General features: G+C 63.4%; 2 protein-coding genes across 3 annotated transcripts in view; one reads left to right on the forward strand and one right to left on the reverse strand.

Moving 5' to 3' along the window:
- The window catches only part of FAM98C (family with sequence similarity 98 member C), an 8,677-nt gene extending 7,944 nt beyond the window's left edge, over nucleotides 1–733 (forward strand). Inside the window, exons 9-10 of the mRNA XM_065570802.1 lie at nucleotides 15–267; nucleotides 353–733. The gene's annotated coding sequence lies outside the window, so the exon portion shown is untranslated. The remainder of the gene's footprint in view (nucleotides 1–14; nucleotides 268–352) is intronic.
- A 621-nt stretch (nucleotides 734–1,354) lies between these two features.
- RASGRP4 (RAS guanyl releasing protein 4) lies at nucleotides 1,355–15,382 on the reverse strand. Of its 2 annotated transcripts, none has more exons than XM_024111549.3 (17): nucleotides 15,115–15,382; nucleotides 11,117–11,307; nucleotides 9,895–10,000; nucleotides 9,512–9,574; nucleotides 8,668–8,796; nucleotides 7,717–7,858; nucleotides 6,930–7,103; nucleotides 6,291–6,407; nucleotides 5,717–5,989; nucleotides 4,930–5,010; nucleotides 4,729–4,833; nucleotides 3,878–3,987; nucleotides 3,567–3,711; nucleotides 3,012–3,048; nucleotides 2,561–2,695; nucleotides 1,939–2,147; nucleotides 1,355–1,738 (listed from the first exon to the last, which is right to left on the reverse strand). In XM_024111549.3, the coding sequence occupies exons 1-17, from the start codon at nucleotides 15,135–15,137 to the stop codon at nucleotides 1,538–1,540; spliced, it is 2,241 nt and encodes a 746-aa protein (XP_023967317.1). In that variant the 5' UTR covers nucleotides 15,138–15,382; the 3' UTR covers nucleotides 1,355–1,537. The 2 variants fall into 2 exon arrangements, with proteins under 2 accessions (XP_023967317.1, XP_065426873.1); XM_065570801.1 differs by lacking the exon at nucleotides 15,115–15,382 and adding an exon at nucleotides 14,735–14,860.
- Between the last annotated feature and the right edge of the window lie 4,796 nt (nucleotides 15,383–20,178).

Raw genomic sequence — 20,178 nt, forward strand, 5'->3', positions numbered from 1 at the left:
AGCTGAGCAAGCAGGTGCTTGGGGCGGCCAAGGGGAAGGGGCGGCACGTCGGGCGATTCGGCGGAGGGTCCCTGTCCCTCTCGGAGGGAAGGACCTACCGCCGAATTGCTGCCAATCGCGGCTTTTTTTTTTTTTTCACCGCTTGGGGCGGCAAAAACCCTGGAGCCGGCCCTGAGCCAGGGGGTGATAGCAGCTACTGATCAGAGGTCAGGACGCCTGGGTTCTGGTCCCAGCTCTGGGAGGGGAGTGTGGGGGGGCTGGAGCCAGGTCTCCTGGGTTCTATCCCCAGTTCTGGGTGGGGGAGGGGGAGAGGAGTGGGGTCTGGTGGTTAGAGCAGGGGGCTGGGAGTCAGGACTCCTGGGTTCTGGGAAGGGAAGTGCATGGAGTGTACCATGTTGCACTTAACACATCCCCCAGCAGGGGGTGCTGCAGCTTTTGCTTTGGCAAGCGGAATTTGGAGCGGATTGTTTTAGAAGAGGCTGCGGGGAGGGGGCTCGGGGGCTGTGTGTGGCTTGTTGATTGTCCTTTGTAAACTGAGGCACGAGGCGGTTGCCTTGCTGGTGCGGAGGGGGAGGGTCCTGCCCTGGGGACCCCGGCGGGCTGCGTTCAGGGGCTCTGCAGGGGGCTGGCAGGTTGATCTATGTTGTAAATTTCAGGCTCTGGGCTCCATCCAGGGGTCGGTTTGTACCGTGATCGAAGGGCCCTTCCAAGGGGATTAAAGTGTGGAAGCCAAGGGCTGTCCAGCAGAAGCGCCGGTGGGCGGGGAGGGGGCTGGGGGTTGTCTGCAGCCGGGGAGCATGAGGCGGGTTTGGGTCAACTATAGAGGGGCCATGTGATATTCTCCCGGGCCCCGATCCTGCAGTGCTGCGCTCCCCTCCCCGGCCCGGGGCTCCCCTCCCCCCACAGCTCTGCTGATGCCCAGTCCTGGGAGGGGGCAGGTCCGTGGAGAGGGTGGGTCAGGGTGGAGGAGCTGGGCTGAAGCTCTGAGCTGGCCTCACTCCGGCCCCTAAGTGCAGGGGGGTGGGCCCCGGGCCCCGTTCACCTTTCCCCCCCGACCGATGGGCAGTGACTCCATTGGCAGCAAGTGACCCGAACCCTGGCGTTCAGGGCTCTGAATTTCGGGGGGTTGTTTGGGGATCCCCCCGTCATGCCCGTTTGTTACCCTGGGCGATGCTGATGGACGCTCTCGCCCGTACCCCGCCCCCATCTCCATAATTATCTTCACAGCCTAACAAAGGCCAAAAGGGGAAACTGAGGCAAGGCCGGTGGCGGAGCGGTCGACAGGCGCCCCGCAACGCGGGTGGCATGGAGCAGAGAGGGGGCAGCTGTGGGCCTAGCCCAGGCCCGGCTCGACAAAGATGCATTCCCTTTATTGGGGCCGTGCCCAGGTACAGTCCGGGATCCGTGGTGCCCAGCCTGGCTTGCTGGGGCCTGAGGGCGTGGGATGGCACCGCCGGCTTGGAGTCCCTTGGCGGTGCCGGGCAACGCGGGCGCTCTGGGATCCGGAGGGGGCGGGCGAGCGGCGAGTCCAGCCGGGTTATGCCTTGGAGTCGCGCTGCAGGTGCAGGGAGTCCATCCCTTCCAGGAGCAGGGTGAGCGAAGCCTGGCCGTGCCCCCCCTCCTCCGCCTTGCCCCGGCGCCCCTCGGCCTCGCCCGTCAGCAGCCGCCCGTTCTCCGCCTCCAGCTGGGCGTTGCGGCAGTGGAGGCCGAGGTTCTCCAGCAGCAGCTGGTTCCGCTCCTGCAGTGGGGGGGGAGCAGAGCCCCAAGGGGGTGAGTTGGGGGGCGAGAGCAGGGACCCTGCAGAGCTGTGCAAGGGAAGCCCCCAGCCAACTCCACCCGTGGGTGGCCCAATTTGCATGCCCAGCCACTGGGGGGGGGGCAGGGGTGGTCTCCAACCCTCCTCCACCCCCCCATCGTACCCCTGTTTTGGGGTCTCACCTTCTCCAGTTCCTGCAACTGCTCCAGGAGCTTCTGGTCCCTGCTGCAGCCGCCCGCCCCACCGTGGGGCTCGTGGCCCTCCGCCGTGGGGCTGGTGCCGTCCGTCTGCGTCCAGGCGTCCCGGGTCCGCCGCCGGCTGGCTGGTACCCCCGCCAGCACCACTGCCTGCTCGCCCACCGGGGGAAAGGGGAAGGCCTCTTCCTCTGACCCTGCCATGGGGAGAGGGGGCCCTTTAAATGGGGCTGGCCACGAGCTGTGCCACTGCCTGGGGTGGGGGGAGACGTGGACAGCAATGGGGCGTTCCACTGACCCTGCCACGGGGGAGAACAGGTGGAGGGGGGGCCCTTTAAATGGCCATGGACTGTGCCACTGTCTGGAAGTGGGGGGGGGTGACAGTACGGAGTGTTTCACTGAACCAGTAAAAGGGGGGTGGGTGGTACCATGCTTGTGGCCATTTAAAATGGATCATGCCACGGGCCAGTCCACTGCCTTGGGGGGAAGAGGGGTGGCCCATGGCTTGTTCCACTGACCTGGTGAGGGCAGGGGGGATGGACTGTTCCATTGTTGGGAGGAGGGGAGGGGGGTAGCATGAAGATCCCGCACCCCCTCCCCCCTGCGGTACCTGAGCTGGGGTGCTGCGTGGCGGCCGGCGTGGCTGCACGGTGCGTGCCCCCCTCTGGGGCTCTGGCGTGGAACCTCTTCTTGCACTCCAGCTCCACCAGGTCCTTGCATTGCTTGTGGCAGCTCATGCCACAGTCTGGGGGTGGGTGGGGGGGAGATGACATATGAGGTAAGCTGGGGGGCTTGGCATTACTCCCCCCCCCTTCTAGGGGGAACCCAGCCCTCCCACCCCCTGCAGTGCCAGGAGAATCCCTCTCCGGGGTGAGCAGTGCAGGGCTCAGGACACACAGCTGTGCAGTTCTATCTCCAGCCAGCAGGGGGCAGCGCTCAGTAGGCAGACGGGCACTCACGCCCCGCCATGGGGGTTGCTTAGTCCCATGGCCCTTTGCCCCTCCCTAGCCCTATCACCAATGTTCTCCCCACATAGGTCGCCCCATCAGGGCTGCACTTACCCCGACATCTGTACCCCTGCTTGGAGACACCCCAGAGCTAGAGGAGAGAGAGAGAGCAGAGCCTGTTAGCTGCGGCCTTTTGGAGGGGGGGGTTGCATTGTCCCTGTAGAGGGGGGAGGGGATTTTGCAATGGTGGGGATTGCTGGGACTGGACCACCACACACATTGGCAGTGTCCTTGAATATAGGGGATGACTAGGGGGAGTTGGGTAGGGGAGTTAACCTCCCCCACTGCTGCCCCCTGGGAGAGTGATGTGGGGCAGGATTCTTGGGGGGAGGGAGTCTGTAGAGCAGCTGATATTTGGTGCACCCCCTTTCCTGGCCCCTGGGGGGGGGCACTGGGGGACAGGGTCTTTGGCCCAGCTGGGGTTTAAGGTCCCCCCCACCCTTTCCTGGCACTGTGGGGCACTGTGGGGCAGGGTCTCTGGCAGGCCTGGGATTTGGGGCACCCCTGTCCTGGCTGCTGGGGGCGCTGTGGGACAGGGTCTCCAGCAGGCCTGAAGTTTGGGGCACCCCATCCCGGCTGCCAGGGGCGCTGTGGGGCAGGGTCACTTACGAAGCCGTTGCAGCTGTGGCAGAAGGTGGGTTTCTTGAAGGTGGCCTCCTGGAAGTCGTGCAGGAAGCCGAGGCCCAGCTTGGAGAAGACGGCGCAGGCCCGCATGAAGTAGTCGGTGATCTCCTGGCGGCTGTAGGGCCCCTCGCTGCCGGGACGGGAACAGGACAGTGAGGGGGCTGCCTCGGAAACGGGGGGTGATACTGACAAAGGGGCCTTGCGGGGGGAAACTGAGGCACAGAGCCAGGGAGCGACAGAGCTGGGGATAGAACCCAGGCGGCCTGGCTCCCAGCCTCCCGCCGGCACACACTCACCGGTCTTTCCCCAGGCCGTAGAAGGAGAAGGGGAAACTGGCCACAATCTTTTCAAAGTCCTCAGGGGAGATGCAGCCGCGCTGGTCGTGGTCGTAATTCTTAAATACAGACTGGGGGGGAGGGGGGAGAAGCATTAACTAGCAGCAGCACAGCGTAAGCCCGCCCCTAGGCCTGCCCCCAATACCCCCCCCTTGATCTAGGGTGACACCCCCTTCTGACCTGTCAGCCCGTCCCGGGGAGATACGGCTGGGGGGAATTGCTTTGAATCTCGGCATCAAATGGACAGATATCCCCCCCCTTTGCCTGCTGGGGGCAGGCCGAATCCTATATGGTCCCGAGTGCACCCCCTCCCCTGAGGCTGCAGGTGGCCGTGCCTGGTCCATATAAAGGGATAACAGCCTCACTGCTGCAGCCAGCCAGGGGAGCTGCTCCCCTGAAGGTCCCCGGTTTGAGTCCTGCCCCGTCCAGGCCTTGGGGTGGCATCGACTGCCTACCCCCTGCCTGGGGGCTGGGCCCTGGGAAGTGGTGGGGCTGGCTAGAGACAACTGATGCCTTTGCTCCTGCCCTGGGCGGGGAATGGGTGTGATGCACACCATGACATGCCCCCCGGCAACTGCACACCGCCACGCACACCCTGGCAACTGCACACCGTGATGCCCTCCGGCAACTGCACACCGTGACGCACACCCTGGCAACTGCACACCTGTCCACATGGCAAATGCACCCCACACCCAGCTGCGGCCTTGGCAGAGGGCAGCTGCCCCCTGGCTGGCTTGGGGGCAGGTAGCTACCGGCCGTGTTACGCTGCCCGAGGCCCAGGGGCTGTGCTGAGGGGCGGGGGCCTGGCTCACCTCCACCATCTGCTGGACGTGTTTGCTGATGGTGAACCGGTCCGGTTTGGGGGCCACGCCCGGCGCCCACTCCACCACCACGGGGGGCTTGAAGGGGGTGGCCGGCTGCGGGAGGGCAGAAGGAAGAGGGTCAGACACGAGTGCCTCGACCCAGGGAGAGGAGAGTTGGGGGGGTCCCAGTTCAGCTCCCCCCCATCTTACCAGGGACTTGGGGCAGCGGGGTTCCCGGGCGTACGAGAGCTCGTAGATTTCATCGTCCGTGTAGTACAGGTCGAGGGAGAGCTGGGGGGAGGGGTAGAGAATGGGGTTAGAGGGTCCCCCTGGGAATGACCTTCCCATACCTACTGGGGAGGGGGTCATGTGCTGGGCTGCGATTGCTGCCCCCTGCTGGCCAGGGGCCGAGCCATTTGCACGGGGTGCAGGCGTGCGATGGCACGGGGGTGGTAGTTGTGCAATTGCACCACTGTTCCCTGCTGGCAGGTCTGTGTGTGCCGCCACACTCAGCTCACTGGGCACAGTGTGTGTATGCGCATTTGCACCACCGCCCTGTTTGCACGGGCGGTGGTGGAAGCTGGCCGGTGCCCCAGTGCACCTGACCCGCTGCTCCCTGCAGGGCGGGGTGGGGGACGGGAAGATGGCTGGCAGGCTGGGCCGAGGGTGGGTGCAGGAGAGATCTGGGGCGTTCCCCCGAGTCCCACCCCCTCCTGACTTCCCTTGCGCCGGCACCCCCCCTTGAACACCTGCCCTGCACCATCTTGCACACCCACCCTCGCACGCTTCTGCCCATTGCACGCCCAGCCCCAGCTGCTTGCACACTAAATCCTGGCCTGTCACACATCTCGCACCACCCTCCTCGCACACCCAGTCCCACCCACTTCCACACCTCACCCCCCAGTCTCCCGCACACCCAACCACCCCCCACCCTGCACACCTGACCCTATCCTCTTGCACGAGCAACCCCGCTCTCTCGCACGCCTGCTTTGCTCACCGTGAGCAGGTGCACCAGGTCCTTGTTGGCGGCGAAGGGCGGCGTGGCCTGCTGCAGTGCCTGCAGCTCCTGCGCTTGCTGGTAGAGGCCCTGTAGCTTGCTGAGGTTCAGCTGCCCCCCCAGACGGTCGGGCAGGGCCTCGTGCAGGGACACCAGGTCCTTGAGGTGCACCCCCACGATGGGGATCTTGAACCCGGTGCACTCGCTGTAGGCCCGCCGGTAGGCGCTGTAGTTGCAGCAGGAGGAGAGCAGCTCGGTCATCTCCGCCAGCGTCTGGGGGGCGGGGCGGGGCGGGGGAGAGGCCAGAGGGTCAGAGATCAGGCACCCGGCCCCCAGCCCCAGCTCTGCGGAGGCCCCTGGCTAGGGCAGGGGGGAGCCCAATGGGGGGGGGGGGCGGCCCCATACGGGGAGGAGGAGAAATGGCCCTAGGGGGCGAGCGATGGTCTGGTGGGGGCAGCTTGGAGACACCCCCCCACACACAGAGCCCCTCGCTAGCCCACGGCCAGTTGTAGGGGGGCCTGTGAAGCCGGGCAGCCCCGGGGGGTTGTGGGTGCGCGGGGCAGCCGGGGCCCACCTTGGTGACCTCGTGCAGCAGCACGGCGTGGGTGTCCTTGAGGCGGGAGATGGCGCTGTGGCAGAGGCCGCCCACCACCGCCATCAGCGTGTTGAAGTTCTGTAGCTGGCGAAGCTTCTGTTGGGGAGAGAGTTGGGGGAGGTGTCAGGCATCTGGCCCAGTGTCCGTCCCCCCCGTCAGGCTCAGGGCTGCCCCCCCCCCCGGCTCCAACTACCCAGGCCCCTGCTGAGTCACATGTACTCCCTTGCACACACACATGGATATTTTCATGCACATACACCTGCACACTCATGCCCATGCGCTGTCGCACACACTTACAGATGTGCACACACCTGTACTTTCCTGCATGCACCCTCTCATGCCCTCTCACACACACTTGTGCATGCACACACTTGCCTGCACACCCACACACATGCTTTCATGCACACATGCATGCACACACACCTGCACTGCCACATACACCTCCGTGCATTCACACACACGCCCCTGCATGCACGCGCACACGTTCACATGTGAGTGCTCACGGAACCCCCTGGCACGCCCCGATTCCCCCACCTCTCCTGGACCTGCTTCCCCCTTCCCCCCAGTGCCCCCTTCAGCCCCCATCCCCGGTGGCAGCTAGCAGGAGGGCACCCTCACCTGTGTGACGCGGATGAATTTGGTGAAGACCTCGGCTCGCTGCTGCGGCGTGGGCCGGTTGAGGATCATGACCTGCACCCACTGGGAGATGCTGTTGCAAAGGGCCACGGAGCGTTCCAGGGCCAGGTTTTCCCGCACGGAGCCATGCAGCACGTAGCTCCTGTAATCCATGTACTGCCCAGGGGGGAGAGACAGAGGGGAACTCAGCAATCAAGGCAGCCATTCCACTGAGCCACTCTCAGACCCGGGGACCCAGAGCTGGCCGAGGCCCAGGGGCTGGTGCTAGCGGTGGGATCCACTGAGCTGCTCTCCAGGAGCCGGTGGGAGAGGTGGGATCTACACCACACTCAGATCTGTGGAGGCAGAGGTGGCCGAGGCCCAGGGGCTGGTGTCAGCGGTGGGATCCACTAAGCTGCTCTCCAGGGGCTGGTGGGAGCTGTGGGATCTACACCACACACAGACCTGGGGAGGCAGAGGTGGCCGAGGCCCAGGGGCTGGTGTCAGCGGTGGGATCCACTGAGCTGCTCTCCAGGAGCCGGTGGGAGCGGTGGGATCTACACCACACTCAGACCTGGGGAGGCAGAGGTGGCCGAGGCCCAGGGGCTGGTGTTAGCGGTGGGATCTCTCCTGACTCCCTTCCTCTTTCCAGCGCTGCTAAATGCCTCCAGCGCGAGTTTAGCGCGATCACCACTGGGTACAGCCGTTCGCCCCAAAGAGGAGGGGGCTGCAGGGGATGGGGGGTGGCAGGAGGCAGGCGAGGCGCAGGGCCGGGGCGGAGAGCGCTCACCGAGATGCGGCAGAAGGCTTTGAACTCCAGGTAGCTGAGGTGCTCGGCCAGCTCTGCCGCGTCCAGGTGGTCGAAGAGCAGAGACACTTTCCGCTTCTTGTTGCAGCTGGGGCTGCTCTGGTAGCTGATCTTGCGGGTCCAGCTGCGGGGGGGAGGCGGGAGGGGAGCAGGTTAGACGGGCAGGGGCCTTGGTGCCTGCACAATCGCCCCCTGTCTGTGCACGCCCCACACACCGGTGCACACCATGCCATGTGCCCATGCGCACCCACACCCTGTGAGCAAACACACTCACTTGTGCACACCCCACACACGAGTCCACACATCCCCATGTGCCCATGCACACCCACAGATAGCTACCGCTTGTGCACAAACACCCCGTGCGCAAATGCACTCACCTGTGCACACCGCACACACCGGTGCACACATCCCCATGTGCCCATGCACACCCACATGCCATGCACAAATACACCACCTGTGCACACACCACACTCGGGTGCACACATCCCTATGTGCCCATGCACACCCACACCCCATGCACAAACACACTCGTGCATGCCCCGTACACGGGTGCACAGATCCCCATGTGCCCATGCACACTCATACCCCATGCACACGTACACTCACCTGTGCACACCCCAGGCACCTGTGCGCACCCAGGCACGCCCCCCATGTGCACAAACACATCCACCTAGGGTGATCAGACAGCAAATGTGAAAAATTGGGATGGGGGTGGGGGGTAATAGGAACCTATATAAGAAAAAGACCCAAAAAGCGGGACTGTCCCTATAAAATCGTGACATCTGGTTACCCTACATCCTCCTGTGCCCAGCTCCACCTACCTATGCAATCCTACCATCTCCAGATGCCTGGGCACACGCCCCATGGGGAGGGCAGGGATGTGGGGGAAGGGGAGGCAGGGAGCAGGGGTGGCCGGGCAGGGTCTGTCCTTACACGTGGGTCGTGTCCGCTGGCTGGCACTGCCCATGGCCCTCGGCCTGCACGGCCTGCCAGAGCTCGCCCATGGCCTCCTCCAGTTGGGGCTCCAGGCGAAAGGCCTCGGGGTGATGCGTGATCCAGTACCTGGGGGGGCAGGAAATGCGGGGCAGGGTTAGGGCATCAGCTGCAGGCCGTGCCCCCGCCCCCGGCACTCCCAGGGTGAGGCAGGGAACGTTGGAGGAGAAGGGGGAGCACTGCAGGAACGGGGTGCATTGGAGGGATGGGGAATGTTGGTGGGTGGGGGTAGGGGAGCAGTGGGGTTGCGAGGGGAGTGATGGGGGATGCAGGGTGGGGGCACAGGGGGAGCAGTGGGGGGCAGGGGAGTGATGGGGGATGCAGGGTGGGGGAGCAGTGCAGGGGTGGGGAGCAGTGGGGGCAGGGGAGCGATGGGGGATCGGGGTACAGGGGAGCAGTGGGGGGGCAGGGGAGCGATGGGGGATCGGGGTACAGGGGAGCAGTGGGGGGGCAGGGGAGCGATGGGGGATCAGGGTACGGGGGAGCAGTGGGGGGCAGGGGAGTGATGGGGGATGCAGGGGTGGGGGCACAGGGGGAGCAGTGGGGGGGCAGGGGAGTGATGGGGGATGCAGGGTGGGGGAGCAGTGGGGGCAGGGGAGCGATGGGGGATCGGGGTATGGGGGAGCAGTGGGGGGCAGGGAGTGATGGGGGATGCAGGGTGGGGGAGTAGTGGGGGCAGGGGAGCGATGGGGGATCGGGGTACGGGGGAGCAGTGGGGGGCAGGGGAGCGATGGGGGGTGCAGGGGGAGTAGTGGAGGAATGGGAGGGCACAGGGGGCTCTCACCTGACAAAGTTGCAGATCCGTTGGCGTCTTTCCATCTGATCCTCCCCAGACGCCTCCCGGTAGGTGGCTCTGAGTTAAGGCTCCATCCCCCTTGGAGTCCCCGGGAATAGAACCCAGGAGTCCTGAGAGCGCCCCGCCCCCGCCCCCGGCTTGCTGTGCTGCACACAGCGCCCCTGCTGGGGGTCACCCGTCCCTCCCATGTCCCCCCCCCGCCACCATCAGTGTAGCTCCAGCCCAGCCAGAGGGGGGCGCTGCTGAGCACCCAGGGGCCCATCCCTGCCCCAGTCTGACCAGCCCCCCCTCCCGCCCGCTGCACTGAGGGGGCTCCCGGCCTGGCCTGGGGGCCCCGGGGCGGGGGGTGCCGGGCTGCATGGGGAGGATATAACACCAGGAGGCAGCGGGCGAGGTCAGCCGAGGGCACCACCCAGCTGTGCACGGTCAGGGTCATGTTCACCATGTAGTCGCTACGGCACAGGCTCCCGTCCCGGTCTGGGGAGGCAACGGCAGGGGAAGGGTTAACGGCACGGGGGGAGGGGGAGGCAAAGGGGCTTTGAGGAACATTAATGGGGGCAGGGGGGACATTTGCCACATGGGATGGGGCAGCTGGATTCCAACCCATTGGGACTCACAAGTTCTCAGCCCTTCTCCTCTGTGGGGGGTGGGTGTACCTGTCAGGGCAGGGGGCTGCGGGTCGGGAGTGAGGGGCACCGGCAGGGCTGGGGGCTGCGGGTCGGGAGTGAGGGGCACCGGCAGAGCTGGGGGGAGCCCAGGGCCGGGCTAGCAGGGGCTGCGAGTCGGGAGTGAGGGGCACAGGCAGGGCTGGGGGGGGCAGGGCTGGGCTGGCAGGGGCTGCAGGTCGGGAGTGAGGGGCACCGGCAGAGCTGGGGGGGAGTCCAGGGCCGGGCTAGCAGGGGCTGTGGGTCAGGAGTGAGGGGCACCGGCGGGGCTGGGGGGAGCCCAGGACTGGGCTAGCAGGGGCTGCGGGTCGGGAGTGAGGGGCACCAGCAGGGCTGGGGGGAGCCCAGGGCCGGGCTAGCAGGGGCTGTGGGTCAGGAGTGAGGGGCACCGGCAGAGCTGGGGGGGGCAGGGCCGGGCTAGCAGGGGCTGCGGGTCGGAAGTGAGGGGCACTGGCAGAGCTGGGTGGGGGGACCCAGGGCCGGGCTAGCAGGGGCTGCGGGTCGGGAGTGAGGGGCACTGGCAGAGCTGGGTGGGGGGACCCAGGGCCGGGCTAGCAGGGGCTGCGGGTCGGGAGCGAGGGGCACCGGCAGAGCGGGGGGGGGGCAGGGCTGGGCTAGCAGGGGCTGCGGGTCGGGAGCGAGGGGCACCAGCAGAGCTGGGGGGACCCAGGGCTGGGCTAGCAGGGGCTGCGGGTCGGGAGTGAGGGGCACCGGCAGAGCTGGGGGGACCCAGGGCTGGGCTAGCAGGGGCTGCGGGTCGGGAGCGAGGGGCACCGGCAGAGCTGGGGGGGGCTGGGCTGGGCTAGCAGGGGCTGCGGGTCGGGAGTGAGGGGCACCGGCAGAGCTGGGGGGAGCCCAGGGCCGGGGTACCAGGGGCTGCGGGTCGGGAGTGAGGGGCACCGGCGGGGGGGGGAGGGAGCCCCCTTACCGAAGGAGTTGAGACATTTCTCGACGAGCTGCTCCAGGCTGCAGGTCTTGGTGAGCTCGCCCAGCGCCAGGCTGGCCATGACCGTGTTGATCTCCCTGGGGGTGGGGCAGGTCATTCGACGCCGGTTCTGCCGCTGGCGGATCTTGCCGGGGCCGGGGCTGGCGGGGCCGGGACATTCCGCCCGCGACTTCCTGAGAGGGAGGGGGCCAGTCAGAGAGTCACGGCTGACTTGCTGCCCAGGACCTGTGACCGCTGAGGCCCCGGGACCAAACTGACTTTTTGCCTCCCAGCCCCCCCTGCTCTAACCACCAGTGCCCTCCCAGAACAGGGATAGAACCCAGGAGTCCTGGCACCCAGCTCCCCTGCTCTAACCACTGAACCCCACTGTCCTCCCAGAGCTGGGGATAGAACCCAGGAGTCCTGGCGCACAGCCCCCCTGCTCTAACCACTGAACCCCACTGCCCTCCCAGAGCCAGGGAGAGAACCCAGGAGTCCTGGCGCACAGCCCCCCTGCTCTAACCACTGAACCCCACTGTCCTCCCAGAGCTGGGGATAGAACCCAGGAGTCCTGGCGCACAGCCCCCCTGCTCTAAACACTGAACCCCACTGCCCTCCCAGAGCTGGGGATAGAACCCAGGCGTCCTGGCGCACAGCCCCCCTGCTCTAACCACTGAACCCCAGTGCCCTCCCAGAGCTGGGGATAGAACCCAGGAGTCCTGGCGCACAGCCCCCCTGCTCTAAACACTGAACCCCACTGCCCTCCCAGAGCTGGGGAGAGAAACCAGGAGTCCGGGCTCCCATTAGACCCGGGTCCCCTCCTGGGCTCCTTGCAGTGCTAAAGCCACATTAAAAGAAAACAAAAAACGGGAAACTGAGCCCAGGAAAGGGGAAGTGTGAAGCTGGCTCTGTTGGCAGCAGGAGAACAGCCCCCCAGGGGCTTCCCCCAGCCTGGCAGACCCGGGCCCCCGGCACATAGGCCCCTCGCCGGCTGGGTCTCCCCCAGAGCCCCCCACCCCGCTATGGGATTCGGGAGCTGGGCAGCCCAGTGTCTGCCCCGGCACGCGGCTCGAAGTGGCAGGGTCCAGAGACAACCATGGCGACGGAGCCAGACCCGTGCCAGGGTGGGGGTGCCCGGCTGATGCCAGGGAGTGAGCTGAGGACGGTTTGCCAGGCCAGAGCCAGGGGGACCTGCCATTAATGTCACGAGTAATCGGTAGTGCAGGTCATGTGACACCGGGTGTGTGGGCCAGACAGGCACTGCTGTGGTGGGTTCTTTACAACCACTAGACCCCACTTCCCTCCCAGAGCTGGGGAGAGAACCCAGGAGTCCTGGCTCCCAGCCCCCTGCTTTAAGCATATTTCTATGTGTTAACCTCACAAGTGGATCCTACAGATTCGGCTCCACATTGGCACCGTTTGGCTCAGCATTTGCCGCGCCCCTCTTGGACATGGGCAGAGCCTCCATGTGTCGCTCTCAGCCCCAAACTCGGGGCGCCCAGAGCGGGGAGCAGCCCTGCAGCCTTCCCGCACCCGCAAAGCCAGGCTCTGGGTGGCTTCCTGCCCCTTTCCTGGCAGGGCCATCGGCCCTGCTTCTGCATTTCCAGCAGCCGCATTGCGCCACGGCCCGCAGCGCCGGGCCCCCACCTCCCCCTGTGGGCAGGCCTCTGGCTGAGCGGGTAGGACCTGGAGGGTGCCCAGGGCGATTCACTTCCCCCCGCCATTGCCTCTTGCCCAATCCCCTTCCATGCCACAGGGCTGCACTGCGGGGAAGGCTGACGCTGCCTAGTGGTTTGGGGGGCTTTTCTCTGTCCTGCCCAGTGCCCCTGCTCTAACCACTGGACCCCACTCCCCTCCCAGAGCCGGGGATAGAACCCAGGAGTCCTGGCTCCCAGCCCCCCCTGCTCTAGCCACTAGACCCCACTCCCATCCCAGAGCCGGGGACAGAACCCAGGAGTCCTGGCTCCCAGCCCCCCCTGCTCTCACCACTAGACCTCTCTAGGCCTCCTAGACCCCAGACGATGGAGTAGCTGGAAGGTAACGGACCTTTTCTCTCTCCAGGTTCTAGCCGAGGTTCTAAGTCACCCTCACAGTCACCATCTTCTACCATCAGTTCAGTGATCGTCAGCCAGCCAGTCCCACGGCCCAGCCAACCGACTCCACGGCCGGTCCCACGGCCCAGACAGCCGACTCCACGGCCGGTCCCACGGCCCAGCCAGCAGACTCCACGGCCGGTCCCACGGCCCAGCCAGCCGAATCCATGGCCGGTCCCACGGCCCAGCCAGCCAAATCCACGGCCGGTCCCACGGCCCAGCCAGCCGACGCCACGGCCGGTCCCACGGCCCAGCCAGCCGACGCCACGGCCGGTCCCACGGCCCAGCCAGCCGACTCCACGGCCGGTCCCACGGCCCAGACAGCCGACTCCACGGCCGGTCCCACGGCCCAGCCAGCCCACTCCACGGCCGGTCCCACGGCCCAGACAGCCGACTCCACGGCCGGTCCCACGGCCCAGACAGCCCACTCCACGGCCGGTCCCACGGCCCAGACAGCCGACTCCACGGCCGGTCCCACGGCCCAGCCAGCCAAATCCACGGCCGGTCCCACGGCCCAGCCAGCCGACTCCATGGCCAATCCAATGCCCATTCAATGAGCTCTACAGTGCAACCAACCAGGGCTGGCTCCAGGGTTTTGGCCGCCCCAGCCGGAGTGAGGGACCATCCGCCGAATCGCTGAACGTGCCGCCCCTCTCCGGAGTGGCCGCCCCAAGCACCTGCTTGCCAGGCTGGTGCCTGGAGCCGGCCCTGCAACCAACCAATCCACTGTCTGCCCGGTGCCCCCAAGCAACCACGCACTGAACTGTGGGACAGCTGCACCCACCCACGCACCCAGCTCTCTGACCCGTGCATTGCCACGCTCTGGCGATGGTGGTTCTCCCTCCACTCACGCCTCACTCAGTGACTTACCTGAGGACTCTACGTTTTCTCCAGCTGCGCCCCCGCCCTGGGGGAATCAGGGTATTTAAGGGTAAAAGCTACTGCGGAAGGACCCTGCACAGACCCTGGGCTTGGGCAAATCGGGGGGGGGGGGGGGGGCAGTGGGGAGGTCCCTTCCCCTACATCTAGGATTGCCCAGGAATCTGCAAGCCGTGAAGTGCTCAGAAACAGGCAACTAAATCCACGGCCAAGAACAAGATTATGGGGGGAACGGGACCGGCTGGCTCGTGGGGGGCAGGGAATGGGGCACGGGGCCTTTCCCCTCTAGGGGCCGCTGGTGATCTGGCCTCAGGGCGGGGACTGGCTGGCTCGTGGGGGGCAGGGAATGGGGCACGGGGCCTTTCCCCTCTAGGGGGCGCTGGTGATCTGGCCCCAGGGCGGGGACTGGCTGGCTCGTGGGGGGCAGGGAATGGGGCACGAGGCCTTTCCCCTCTAGGGGGCGCTGGCTCTGATCTGGCCCCAGGGCGGGGACTGGCTGGCTCTGGGGGGACCGGGAATGGGACCCCCTTTCCCCTATAGGCGACGCTGGTTGCAATCCATCCTCAAGTCGGGTCCTCTGGCATAAGCCAACTGTAACCTCCCTGAGCAACGCCCACGGCCCCGGCCCCGCAGGTGCTGAGATCCTTACGAAGGGAGTGGCTTGGTCGGCCAAGCGTCAGGCTGTGCTCCCTCTCTTCTCACCAGCCCTCCTGCGACGGGCCAGCTGAGCCCCGAGCCGACGAGCGCTGGCCCTCCTGGGCCCCTGGCAGAGCCTTCCCCGTGCCCTACCCCAGAGCTGGCTGCATTCCTGCCCGGGCCCAGGCGCGACGTTCGCCGCCCGCTGGCTGTGGACGCGGCCAGCCATTGGCAGCGCCATCTCGGGAAGTGAAAAGCCGATGTTTTGAGGGGGTGGGGGGGGAATTGCTACTGAAACGACTGAAAAGGAGAAGCCACGCAGACTGAAACGGCCGCCCGGGGCCACAAGGAAAGCCCCAGCGATGACAAGAGCCAGCTCGGCCTCTCGCTTACCTCTTGCTCTCTCTCCTGTTCATGGCCGAGCTAAGCTGGGGTTAGCTTGGGTGTGTGAACACTCCCCCACCTCACTCCCACGACATGCAGCTGCTCGGCCCGCGGGCTTGGCTTCCCCACGGTCATTTGCGTCCTTGTGCACGAGAGAAAGAAAAGAAAACTCATGAACAGGCTCTCGGCTGCGGGCCCCGGGGCGGGACCTGTACTGTGGCCGGGCTGAGTCAAAAGGAACTGGTAACATTTGTGCTGATGGGTGATAAAAAAAGGAACTGGCTTATATGTGTGATGTCAGGACAGTGGGCTGTGTGTGAGAGACAGAGCGCCACAACAGGGGAAAGAACCCAGGAGTCCTGCCTCTCTTTCCCCCTTTAACCACCCAATCATGCTCCCCTTCCAAATCCAGGAAGAGAACCCAGGAGTCCTGACGCCCGGTCGCCTGCTCTAACCACTAGACCCCACTCCCCTCCCTGAGCTGGGAACAGGACCCAGGAGTCCTGACTCCCCGTCGCCTGCTCTAACCACTAGACCCCACTCCCCTCCCCGAGCTGGGAACAGGACCCAGGAGTCCTGACTCCCCGTCACCTGCTCTAACCACTAGACCCCACTCCCCTCCCCGAGCTGGGAACAGGACCCAGGAGTCCTGACTCCCCGTCACCTGCTCTAACCACTAGACCCCACTCCCCTCCCCGAGCTGGGAACAGGACCCAGGAGTCCTGACTCCCCGTCACCTGCTCTAACCACTAGACCCCACTCCCCTCCCCGAGCTGGGAACAGGACCCAGGAGTCCTGACTCCCCGTCACCTGCTCTAACCACTAGACCCCATGCCCTACCCGGAACCCATGAGTCCTGACTCTCAGTCACCAGGTTTGATAACTAAACCCCACTCCCCTCCCCGCTCTAACCACGAGACCTCCCTCCCCTCTGAGAGCTGGGAACAGAACCCAGGAGTCCGGGCTCTCCAGGAGTCGCTGACAATTCCCAGTAGTTTTTAGCAAGTAGTGTCTTCAGTAAACTTTTCCAAACGGGTGTCCAGGGCCGTTGGCTAACCAGCACTAAACATATTTCAGTAACACTGGCTTGCTGATCTAAAACCAGCCTTTGTCAGCTGAGCCTAACGGGGGCTGAGTCTAGGAGCCGCTTTTTTTACTTTAGCACTTTGGGGATAATAAGTGAATAATAATAATGACTAGGAAGATGATCAGCTAGTGTCTTTCAGCATAAAGGAGCCAAACGCTCATTATAAACTATTCATAAATATCACTCAAATGCAGCCACTTCTGGGGCATGGGGAGGGAGCTGTTTATACAGAGATCCCTCACCCAGGACAGAGGTGCGGCCATCTCTGGAGTGGGGCATGGCAGCTGTTTATACAGGGATCCCTCATCCAGCGCTAAGATGCAGCTGCCTCTGGGGTGAGGCATCACAGCAGTTTAACAGCTCACAGCAACGCTGCACAACAGTTTAGAGGAGACGATGAACCCCCTCCCCTGATCTGATTGAGAGTTGAAGAGCGTCTCCTGCTGACCCCCCTCACCCTACACCCTGCAGCGCAGCACCCCTGGCATTGTCGCAGGGCTTTGGGGTCAGCACTGACTGTGGAGGGAGCACGCCCCCTACTGAACCCCCACCCTATTCCCAGTCCTTGGAGGACTCCGGTCTGGGCCCGGGTGAGATCCAGCCCCACTTGTGGGAGCTCGGGTGCTGCGTCTGCAGAAGTGAAGAAAAAGGGGCTTTTTTTTAACTAAGGGAGGAAGGAAGGAAGGAAGAATATATAAAAACGCCGTAGTGAGCGAGAGCGACCGTTCCCCTGGGGCCCTGCGGGGGGGTTAGGGGGTGTCTGAGAGCGATCGATTGATCAATCAGTAGATAGATTAGATAGATGAGGTCTATGCGGATAGATAGATAGAGGGGGTGTACGGGGAGAGATAGATAGATAGATAGATAGATAGATAGATAGATAGATAGATAGATAGATAGATAGACGGGGTGTATGGGGATAGATAGATAGATAGATAGATAGATAGATAGAGGGGGTGTACGGGGAGAGATAGATAGATAGATAGATAGATAGATAGATAGAGGGGGTGTACGGGGAGAGATAGATAGATAGATAGATAGATAGATAGATAGATAGATAGATAGATAGATAGATGAGTGTATGGGGATAGATAGATAGATAGATAGATAGATAGATAGATAGATAGATAGATAGATAGATAGATAGATAGGGTGTATGGAGATAGATAGATAGATAGATAGATAGATAGATAGATAGAGGGGGTGTATGGGGATAGATAGATAGATAGATAGATAGATAGATAGATAGATAGATAGATAGAGGGGGTGTATGGGGATAGATAGATAGATAGATAGATAGATAGATAGATAGATAGATAGGGGTGTATGGTGATGGACAGATTAGATTAGATTAGATTAGATTAGATTAGATTAGATTAGATTAGATTAGATTAGATAGCTGGGGTGTATGGGGATGGAGGGATGGATGGACAGGATGTATTGGGAAGGAGGGATGGATGGACAGGATGTATTGGGAAGGAGGGATGGATAGATGGCCCAAGGGTCATAGACAGGCAGAGGTTTCCCGGTGGAGAATCAGCTCCCGGTGCAACGCTGCAGCCAGAAGCGCGACCCCCATCCTGGGCTGCATAAACGGGCATCTCCCGTCGGAGCAAAGAGGTTTATTTTCCCCCTGTGTCTGGCCTGGTGCGACCGCTGCTGGGACCCTGTGTCCAGTTCTGGTGCCCACCACTCAAGACGGGGGTTGATCAATGGGAGAGGGGTCGAAGAAGAGCTGCGAGAACGATCGAAGGGTTAGAAAACCTGCCGTACAGTGCTCGGCCTGTTGAGTTTAGCAGAGGGACGGCTCGGGGGTGGCTTGGGCAGTGTCAGTAAGGAGCTGCCCGGGGAACAAATATTTAATAACGGGTTCGTCAGTCTAGCGGCGGCAGGTGGAACCCGAGCCAGTGCTGGGAGTTGAGGCCAGACAGACTCGGACCGGAAAGGAGACGAGCAGATCTGCTCTGGGCATCGTTTCAGGGCGGTTCTGCGGCCTGGACCGCCCGGGGCTCAGCCCCGAGCATCACAGTGGGCCCGTCTTTGCTTGGAATCTAGGAATTTGACACCTAGATTTCTGCTGTCGCGTTGGTTTCTTCCCCATCCCCGATCGGCGGTGCAGGGGGCCCACGCAGCCCATCTCTGCCCCAGCGGTGCCCTCTGCCAGCGGGCCTGGCCCAGCTGGGCCGCAGCTCTGGGAGAGGTGCCCCCGCCCCAGGCCCAGCGGAGTCAGGGTGGGGACGATGGGGATGTTCTAGGTTTCAGGGCAGGGCAGGGATGAAAACGGCCAAGGGGCCCAGCTTTCTTCCCCTCCACTGCTGGGAGAGCTGCGGGGGGAGGGGCAGCCCCAGGAGTCCGGGGCCAACCCTGCTTCTCTCTCCATGTGCCGGGGGCAGGACCACAGGGCCCGGTGGTTGCAACCGCGTCTGGAGCCGCGCACATGCCATGGGGAGTGGGGGGCGAACACCCGCCAGCCACATTCATATAGGTGGCCAGGCCAGGTGACCGCCCCGGAGCAGCGGAGAGCGCGCAGTAACCAGACAGGCCCATCTGCTTGTGAAGCAATGCACTATGGGATACCAGTGGGAGGCTAACAGTATTACAAATTATTACGGTGAATGCCATAATTCATTCTTTGTATTGTGGTCGCCTCAGGCCCCCATTGCGCCAGGCGCTGCACATTTTAATTGTACATTTCAATTGTGATTAGGTGTATTATGATAGCCCTGGAGCCATGGACCAGGCCACACTGCGCCAGGTGCTGTACATTTTAATTGTACATTTCAGTTGCGATTAGGTGTATTATGGTAACACCCCAGCCATGGACCAGGCCCGCACTGAGCCAGGCGCTGTATAGTTTAATTGCTATTAGGTGTATTACGGTAGCACCTCAGCCATGGACCAGGCACGCACTGCGCCAGGCGCTGTACATTTTAATTGCTATCCGGTGTATTACGGTAGCTCCTAGGTTGCGCCAGGCGCTGTACAAACACAGACCAGAAAGCCAGCTCCTGCCCCACAGGGCTAAGCCCAGATCCTCGAAGATATTGAGATGCCTATGGGAGTTAGGTGCTCACTACCGTAGGATCTAACCGCAGCGCTGGCCGCTCGTGTGAGATCCGGGGCTTTTCTTAAAGCCCCACCTTCCGGATTCAGGTGATGAGGGGATTTCAGCTGACTGTCCAGGAAGAATTTTCTGAATCTCCTAGAGGCAAAGAGATGTTTGAAACCATGAACCCCCCTCCCCCAGGAAATCAGAAGGCCGATAGAAAGGCCCACGATTGTATTGCTTTCAAACAAATCCCATGGTTGTAAGCCGCTCTGCTGATTTTTGCTGGGGCCTGACTCGGGCGTTCGGAACGGCACTCGGTCCAGTTAGGCCGGCGTGGGGACGTCCCCACCTGGCCCTTTGGCCGATAGAAACCCCATCGAACCGCCGAGTGTCCCGAGGCAGGAGATAAACCAACGCGCCCCAAACCGAGCAGCTTTGGCTGGGAAAAAAGCAACGTGCTTCCTGGGCGCCTTCCCCGGGGGGCCCAAAGCCCCTGCCCCAGTCACTAGCACGGCCCAGATCCTCACAGCTACGCCCGTGCCAAGCCCCTTGGAGGCTGCGCCCAGGCCCGAGCCAGAGAGACCGCGGAGAAGGGGCCGGTCGGGGCTGGGACGGGCAATTTAACCCCAGTTTGGGGGATCCACCCCCCCAATTACCCAGCACCATCGCCGGACGGCTGCAGGGGAGGGGGGTGTAATTGTCTTTTGGAAAAAAAACCCTAGAGGTGGGACAATAGAGCGGTCTTGAAGTGTGTTACGGATCCCCTCAGAGCTGGGGCCGATAATTGGTTAATTCCAATCCTCTGCTCTTAATTAGCACTGACTGGTGGGGGTTCAGCTTTAACGACCGAAGTGCCTCGAAAGGGTTAATTGCAGGCTGGGGGGGAAGAGAGGGGGATTGATCTGTCTGTCTGGGGGGGGGAGTATTTTGAGGTGCT

Source organism: Chrysemys picta, chromosome 17 (assembly GCF_011386835.1).
Source record: "Chrysemys picta bellii isolate R12L10 chromosome 17, ASM1138683v2, whole genome shotgun sequence".
NCBI classification, from domain to species: Eukaryota; Metazoa; Chordata; order Testudines; family Emydidae; genus Chrysemys; species Chrysemys picta.

Excerpts from the sequence above, each read along its gene's own strand:
- RASGRP4 (XM_024111549.3), bottom strand. The coding sequence starts at position 15,137 with ATGAACAGGAGAGAGAGCAAGAG. Across the intron at positions 5,011-5,716 it reads ACCTGGTGCACCTGCTCACG|CTCTCCCTCGACCTGTACTA; the intron begins GTGAGCAAAGCA and ends CCCTCCCCCCAG. Across the intron at positions 1,739-1,938 it reads AGTTGCAGGAACTGGAGAAG|GAGCGGAACCAGCTGCTGCT; the intron begins GTGAGACCCCAA and ends CCCCCACTGCAG.